General features: G+C 37.9%; 3 protein-coding genes across 3 annotated transcripts; 2 read left to right on the top strand and 1 right to left on the bottom strand.

The window, feature by feature from the left end:
• Positions 1 to 88: 88 nt before the first annotated feature.
• LOC115769732 lies at positions 89 to 1,456 on the bottom strand. Its single transcript, XM_030714668.1, has 4 exons — positions 1,208 to 1,456; positions 1,034 to 1,153; positions 716 to 978; positions 89 to 635 (listed from the first exon to the last, which is right to left on the bottom strand). The coding sequence occupies exons 1-4, from the start codon at positions 1,322 to 1,324 to the stop codon at positions 488 to 490; spliced, it is 648 nt and encodes a 215-aa protein (XP_030570528.1). The 5' UTR covers positions 1,325 to 1,456; the 3' UTR covers positions 89 to 487.
• An 878-nt stretch (positions 1,457 to 2,334) lies between these two features.
• Positions 2,335 to 3,216, top strand: LOC115769443. Its single transcript, XM_030714254.1, has 3 exons — positions 2,335 to 2,505; positions 2,566 to 2,987; positions 3,045 to 3,216. The coding sequence occupies exons 1-3, from the start codon at positions 2,335 to 2,337 to the stop codon at positions 3,214 to 3,216; spliced, it is 765 nt and encodes a 254-aa protein (XP_030570114.1).
• A 651-nt stretch (positions 3,217 to 3,867) lies between these two features.
• Positions 3,868 to 4,736, top strand: LOC115769442. The gene is made up of 3 exons (XM_030714253.1): positions 3,868 to 4,044; positions 4,100 to 4,503; positions 4,556 to 4,736. Exons 1-3 carry the CDS (start codon positions 3,868 to 3,870, stop codon positions 4,734 to 4,736), a joined length of 762 nt encoding a protein of 253 aa, XP_030570113.1.
• The last annotated feature ends 3,252 nt before the right edge of the window (positions 4,737 to 7,988 follow it).

Here is a 7,988-nt window from a genome sequence, read left to right as displayed (position 1 = left end):
AAAAAGATGATTTACTGTTTCTTATATATGAGTTAAAACATTTTAATTTAAGCAAAATACTTTGTCAAAATATTGAAATTCCACAAAAAGACCCGTCCAGTTCGCGTATTTCCAATTCCGGGTTTCCGATCCTTCTTAATTTTAAAAGAGAATTTTGTTTTTTATTAAAGGAGAGTAATCTCTATAAAGTCTTATATTATAATTTTACATATACAGTTTATTTAAGTTACTGAAAGAAATGTCTTAAGAGATACTTGTAGTCCTTCAGTAATTATTAGATTGCTTAAACAGAACTGCTTAAAAATGACTTGCTGAATATGCGTATTTAGTAAACGGGTGAAAGTAGATACTGAAGTCTTGCTGTAGCGTAAGGGAATTATGTTTTTTTTTTTATAAGAATAATGTTTTGCTAAGCACTTGGCTAATTTATTTAGGAGCAGTTTGCTGTTGTATGCATTCTTTGAGTGCACTCACGCACTCCTTAGATTTAGAGCATAACGCTTATCATGTCCAGCATACTGTGTGCACAACCGGCCACGTAATCAGCACAGTTTAAGCCGCGCGTGCCCAGCTCTGTAGCCTCATAGAGGCTATCCACGTGCTGTAGTCGCTGCTCGGCGGCGCTTGTCGTTGGCCTGTGTGAGAGGCGTGAGGCCACTAATTAGATCTGAAAATTTGTCCAGGCATGGGGTCACACACAATAACCCCAACTTACATGAATAGAATTTTGAATATGCTGCCCAATACGCCGTTGTGTGCATCCAGTGGAGCAGCGGTCACCTCGCAGATGGTGCGCAGCAAACAGGCGCTGCCATTGTAGCCATACTGACCCAAATAGCTAACAATCGCTCTGTAGAAGTCGTGACGTGTAAAACGGGGCGGTGTCGAAATCGAACGTTTCTCCAGTTTATCGTCATTGCGTCCATCTATGGGCGTCACATCGCTACCAATGCCGAGAAATCCCTCGTCCAGATCCCACTTTAAGTAAAAGCATTATTTGGGCACAGCGGGAATTCAAGATCTGTTAACTTACCCTATCAATCCACTGATTGTAAGAGTCATTCGACGGCAAACCATAGTTGGACTCGAAGTTGAAGGCCATGTACACATTGCGATACGTAAGGTCCAATGGAATGGCCACTGCAGCTAGTAACTGGAATGCACAAGTAATTAAATCAGTTTTGGTTAAAGATTTTGCTTTGCTTACACCTATGGAACCGCCACGTGGAAAGAACAGCACTGCACTGGTCAGCTTGACAGTCAGTACAATAAGAATGAATCCAACTAGGAGGCGGCAACAATAACGCGAGCGATTGGAACTCATCGCGAACAATGAATGCGCTAAGTGAACTGTTTGCAGTTTTCAGTTGCAAGTTCCATATAAGTTGTAGAAAATTGCAAGTGGATGGTGCAATAGAAAAGCTAACAAAAGAAGAAATGGCATCAGTCAAGTACAGGGTGTGACTTTTCGACTAAAATTTGATTGAACTGGTTCACTTTGGTTTGCTCACCAAAATTCTTATTAGAGCTGGTTCAAACCAACTTTTATTTTTATTGTATCAACAAAATTCGTATTAAAAATGAGTCGAATACAACATTTAACGAAAAATAATGAGAAAACTTTACTAAAGGTCTAAATAAAAGACTAAAAGATAAAGGAAAATATAATAGAAGATATAATAAAAGATATAATGCAATTTTAACTCGAATAAATACTACTCTCATGTTGAATTGAGATCTTAAGAATGTAATGTGATGATGTAATATTACTTATATTTTTGTTCTTGTTCGGGGAAACGTTCTTCTAATACTTATTCGGTCCTATTTATATAAATAATAGTTAATAAATTGCATTGCATACGATTAAAATACATCTTACATTCTCTGCAAAAGACTATTGCTTAACACGGACTAGACATCAAATTATGAATGAATTTGCAATGGAATTAAGTTGTGATCAGATTAAACCCAAGATCCAAGCTTGTGTCTGACAGCTATAACTGGAATATGCAAGTTTTACACAGTTTCCGCATGAACTGACCAAGTAACTTGGCCATCCAGCAAGAAGCATGTGGCAAGCGTCAATTAGATTGTGATAATTAAAAGAATTTGTAAAAAGTTGCAGCCAGAAAGAAGAATCTATTCTTTCTAAACAATTTTAATATGTCGTCGCTCAGTTCGGTAATAAATGCGTTAGCTAGAACTTTGAGAAGGTTTTTTTTTTTATCAGTCTGTGAGATTCAGTAACGCGCTGCTGGGCAAAGCATTGACAACGTGCGCATCGTGTGTTGATTTACTATCATAATACCCAAATATAAATAGAGCATAAAGAATATGAAATCAAGAATATTGCTGACTATAGGTAGTTGTCTATATATAAGTATACTAAGTAATTCGTTCTCAAGTGCGACTGCCACTTACGGTAGTCTATCAAAACATGAGCGTACCAAACGAACGCCAATACCGTGGCTCGTCTTTCCAACGACCTCACCCACTCGCGTTATGGTGAGTAAAAGTGTGAACGTGATTTAGTGATTGATTAAAGGAAATCCCATATATAATTAGTTCATTGGCGGCATTGGTATACCGCTTGAGGATCTTGAATACGAGGCTGTGACAACAGGCTATGTTCTAAAGGCGGAATACTGGTTGCCCGAAACGCCGGATTCATTGCGTACTCCCACAGCTTTGCCTCTTAACCAGGTGCCTACGTTGGGATCTGTTGGTGCGCGCAGACGTCGACCTATGTTTGAGAACTTTCTGGTTGACGCCAATGAATTGGGCAAGAGCACAAGGAAGCTGCTAACGAGAACCAACAAAGTGTTGAGCAGCTATCGTTGGACGATGTACAAGGGCTTGGAGGGTTTGGCTAAACGCCTGGGCTATCAGGGGCGCATTTGTGTGCTGAAAAGCATTTGCGAGGCAGCCGAGGAGCCTTTTCATATTGCAAACGGCCTCATTGCCGACCTTTTGCATATTCTGCTGACGTAAGTAGAGCTGTGGTTTAACGCACAACATAGCCCTTAGACTTGATCTGTTAATAGACCCTCTTCATCGGTGGATAAGCTGTCAGAGCATGCGGATAATGAGTATTACTATGCCGAGAAGGTGGGCCAATCGGGCGCGGGCTGTGACCGAGTGTTTAAGGAATGCCATCGCAGTTTGCTGCAACACTTTAGCGAACTACATGACAATCTGGACAAATTTATGTATTAGTTAATAAAACAAAAACTAGAAAAACCACTCGCGAATGTTCTTAAATAGAGGGTCAAACATAGAAACATAGAATGCACCATTTAAATAGCATATAATATTTTTTTTGTTTTTAATATTTTGGTATCATTTTCTCCAAAGCTTATATTTAGTGCTAAGCTAACTGTGAATACTTGATACTTAAAAAAAGATTAGTGAAAATTCTAGTTTAGAGGACTCTTACAACAATTTTATAAAAATGTTTATCATTGTTTTAGAAACTGGGTTAAGTCTCAGATGTTATACTTTTAAATATAAATCACGCCTAGTGTACTTCATGGAACTAATAGACCGTTTAGGTGTTAATTAATAGAACGCGAAGTCTACTGTTTTTAGAAAACTCACACATTCCCATAGCGATAAGTTAAATGGGCACACAGTAGTGTCAGAAATATTTAGCGAGGCTCTTAAGCTTCAACGGACTCGAGCCAAATTTGTTTTATCTGTTGGCACTTTCGGTTTTTTTTTTGTTTTTTTTTATATAGTTTTCAATAGAAGAAAGTAAGATGCTTTCTTTTACAAAGTTTTTTGGCATAGTTAAGAGCTAACACTGGAACTGTGCGGTTTGGCAGTAGTTAAGAGCAGCGTGGCAAGGATACAAAGGAAAACAATAATATGATCATAATTTTGCATCTGAAATGGTTTATAGCGCTTTGCTGGGCCTATTTGGCTGTTGTTTTAGCTTACAATCAAAACTTTAGCCATGAGCTACATGATGAAAGTGATCTGTTGGTGCGAAAGGCACGTTGGCTGCCACTGATCTATCCACCTACCCATGCCGCCAGATTAAAAGTCGGTACGCACTATTGACTAGGATCGTTATAATGCTAATATGTTTCCACTGCAGTTTATTGCGGGCTTTGGTATACCCGTGGAAGATCTTAAATTTGAGTCCGTTACCACGGGCTATGTGTTCAAGGCGAGCTATTATTTGCCCAACTCAGCCAAGCAAATACGCACGAAGGACGTGCACGACATAACTGAACGGAAGCTTATGGATAATGCAACCATATTTCAGCAGGCCATGCGAAAGAGCGACGAGGAACTGGGTCTGGTCACTAGAGTTATGGAAGAGACATCACAGGCCCTCAGTGACTATCGATGGGCTGTTTACAAGAGTTTTGAGACTATGGCCATACGTATGCATCTGAATGGACGGCAGTGTGTTTTGAAGAGCATCTGCGAGAGTTCCGCTTCACCGTTTGATGAGCGCAACGGACTGCTGGGAGAGCTCCTGCACATATTGCTGACGTGAGTAAAGTGCGACGCGTTAATAGTTCACTAATTAACTGGATCTTAAAAGTCCTTCCAGCTCAATAGATGCCCTGTCAGAGCACACGGATAACGATTATCTACATGCCGAACGTTTGGGGCATGCGGGCGTCGATTGTGATAAGGTCTATTCAAAATGTGAAAAATCACTCTTGGAGCACTTTTCAGATGTGCATCATTTGGGCAGTGAATTTCTAAACATGTTGGGCTAAACATTTTGAAAATATTTTAAATGGAAATATTTCTAAATGTTTTATAAAAACAGTCACAGTATAGGTGGGAAATTCAATTATTTCTTTACCAAATCAACAAATAGTTGAGTATCAATTAATCTGGTGATACACTTAGTATTGCAATTTAAACAAATATTTCGTGTTATTGTATTCAAAATACTATAAGTATTACAAAAGCTATTTTCTGAATTATCAGAGCTCTAATTTTAGCTAACCATAAAAGTTCCTAATATCTGTATTAATCTACATTAAAAAATAATTAAGATATTTTTACAACTTGCTACATTAATCCTTTTATTTGTGTCTTAGGTATATATTCTTAATCATCGTCAACAGCCGAGTCGATCTAGACATGTCCGTCTGTCCGTTTGTCGGAATTTAGAGACCTTAGAAGACTTGTTTCCAAGCAATCGATACAAGTCGATATGAAATTATGATTTTATTTTGCAAACCTCTTAGGTTTTAAGAAACCTAGAGTCGGAAAATTTAGCATGTAGCTTTTCGTTAAGTAAATACAGGTCAGGCACATATTGTATATTTGGTTCTTAGCTTATGTACACCAACCTGAAAGGCAGCTCAGACTCCGAAACTTGACTTCCTTGTTGTAAAATTTAATTTAGGTATTAGTGAAGAAAAATGACTTCCCAGTTTTGGACACCCACATTGAACAGCGAACAGTGATTAAGAAATTAGTTTTCCATACTTTGAATACTTGAAAAATGCCTGTGAAAACAACGTTTCTGGCATTCTAACAACTTCCTCTATGCATCATTTCACTGTCAAGCGTGAAATTTATGCAAATTTGTACATAATAACTCTTTTTGTTTTCTATTTATGGCTTGGTTTCAACTTGAACTTGATATCCATCTCGCTGCAACCAGCTCTTTCTCCACGCTCGGGTGGTCGCTTTTTCTACCTAACAAAATGTACGCATCTTGCAGGTCTTTAGCCGATGCCAGGGCAAACGCATTGTCTTTTAATTTAATAATTATAGTTGGGGTCATGGATAGCATTAGCTACTGGGTCTTAAGACCCACCACCGATGTTTGTATTGCCCTATGTTGCTAGCCTGGCCAACAAATAGGCGTTTAAATGCAAATGTCGGCGCTGTAATTAATACGCATAATACGCGTATTATGCTAATGCCAATGCTATAATGACTTGGCCCAAAACTTGGTCGTGGAAAGACAAAAAAAATATGCTTTTGACACTTGAAATGCAGTCGACGCGATCATATATTCGTCACTGCGATCCATTGTTAATGCTTTTACGTACTAATTAGCTTTGACAAAAAACATAAAACAACACAGCTACTAAAAAATTAGTAGGCAAAGGGTCTGAGTCTGCGTCTGAGTCTGGCTCTGGGTTATGGCTTTGGGTTTTTTTTTGTGGGATCTGCGGGTCATCGTCTGTGACTTTCTCTAATGAAGTTCCCAGCGAGTGGCTTTTAATTTGTTGTTGTCTGGTTCTGGTACACTTGTGCATCATTTCGAATGATGACAACATGTGATAAGAGCTGCATATTTGACAGGAGTCTCTAATCCACAAGACCAAGGCCAATGAATGTGTCTGCAGTCGCTGGGATCGTAGGATCCGCCATAAACTAGAATCTCTGGTCGAGATAATCACAGCGCGATGATGCTGTTGCAGTTGTTTTTTTGTTTTATATTTATTTATTTAGTGTAGCTTAATAGTTTCCAGTCACCTTTCACAAGTTTCATGTTGTTGTGATTACCTTTAACCCTTGCCTGTTTGTTTTGGGGCAATAATTTTTATTTCCATTGCCTTTCTTTGGAAACAATTTGTACCAACATGCAACTTAACGAAGTAATCAGAGTGTGTGTGTGTGTGCTTGGAGCTGCAGGCCACAGGAAGAGTCTGGGGCATGGTCAGATGCTTATCCCGCCAGGTTGCGACAACTATTTTATGACCTTATATGCGAGTGGGGGGAGGTGCTTGCTGTCTGCTCAGTGCTTCTTTATATGGCTGAATGGCTATTTTTGGTAACCCCTTTTATTTGCCTTTGGCGAAAGTAGGTCCCCGTCTCGGTGCCAGGGTTTTGTTTCGTTTTTGCCCAAAGTTGGCAACTGGTGTTATATTTTTGTGCAGCAGAGCTAAAATGTAACAAATAACTCTAGGTCGAGGTCGGGGCTGGAGGTGGGCAGTATTTCTCTTTCTCTATTTCTCTTATTCTCTATTTTATGGAGTACGTATGTTAGTTATGGTAAGTTAACAACTGCCTCTATGGCCATGCTAATTATGTGGGCATGAGCTGTTTGCAAGACTGTTGCTCAGCGTAAGAAAAAGATAATAAAGTTAAAGTTATAGCAATGTGGATAATCAAAACATATATATTATGTTGTTAATTATACAAAATAGATTTATCTTATATTTTTTCTTGAGAAATATATATAAGTCTTAAATAAATTTATGTTAGTGCTATCTTTTTTAATATATGTTATTACATTAAAATTTCCGTTTTAGAAGTTTTCTTTGAATTTGAATATATATATTTTTTCTATATAATTAATTTTAATATAATTAAATAATCATTTTATTCAGTTCAATCTCATGATAAATTTCATAGAATTTGCAAAGTTGAAAGAACGAAGTTGAAAGTTCGTAAGGTGCTTTAAAAAAATATATATTTAGAAAAAAATCGGAGGAAAAGGCAATTGAAGATTTCTGAAATTTGTTAGGAATTAAATGGCCTTCTTGCATTCATCTTGATTAAATCATTAGCTATCGCTATTTTTTCATCTTCCTATTTTACACAGTTTTGGAAAATATCTTGAGAACTTTATATCTTTAATTAACCATAAAGAATCGCACATTTATACGAGTTGTTGTGATTGGAGGCTCGGACTACACGCTTTTTTATGGTGCAATGCCAGCATAAATTGATGCATATCTCGATTCGCCTTTAACGGTTCATCAAACTCATTTTCTCGTTCAAACTTTTGATTGCAGCCATTAAATTACACATCTTATCGATAATGTCGTGTATTTGTGTATATTTCATGCTAATTAGAAGTCAAAGATATTCACTTGGCGATATGGAATAATTAATTGCGTATAATTTTTTTTTATCGCTGAACCTGCAAACGCGGGCTCTTATCCAACAGTTCCCCAACTCACTTAACGTCTCACTGATTAAGTTATATCAGTTGTGGCATCAGTTTGCTAGTGTGAGAGATTCCCCCTTTTGGCCAAGCCACTCGTCGTATGCGC

Source organism: Drosophila novamexicana, unplaced genomic scaffold, assembly GCF_003285875.2.
Source record: "Drosophila novamexicana strain 15010-1031.04,08,12 unplaced genomic scaffold, DnovRS2.1 tig00004554-arrow-pilon, whole genome shotgun sequence".
Classification (NCBI taxonomy): Eukaryota; Metazoa; Arthropoda; class Insecta; order Diptera; family Drosophilidae; genus Drosophila; species Drosophila novamexicana.
This window is presented reverse-complemented; position numbering and strand designations above follow the sequence as displayed.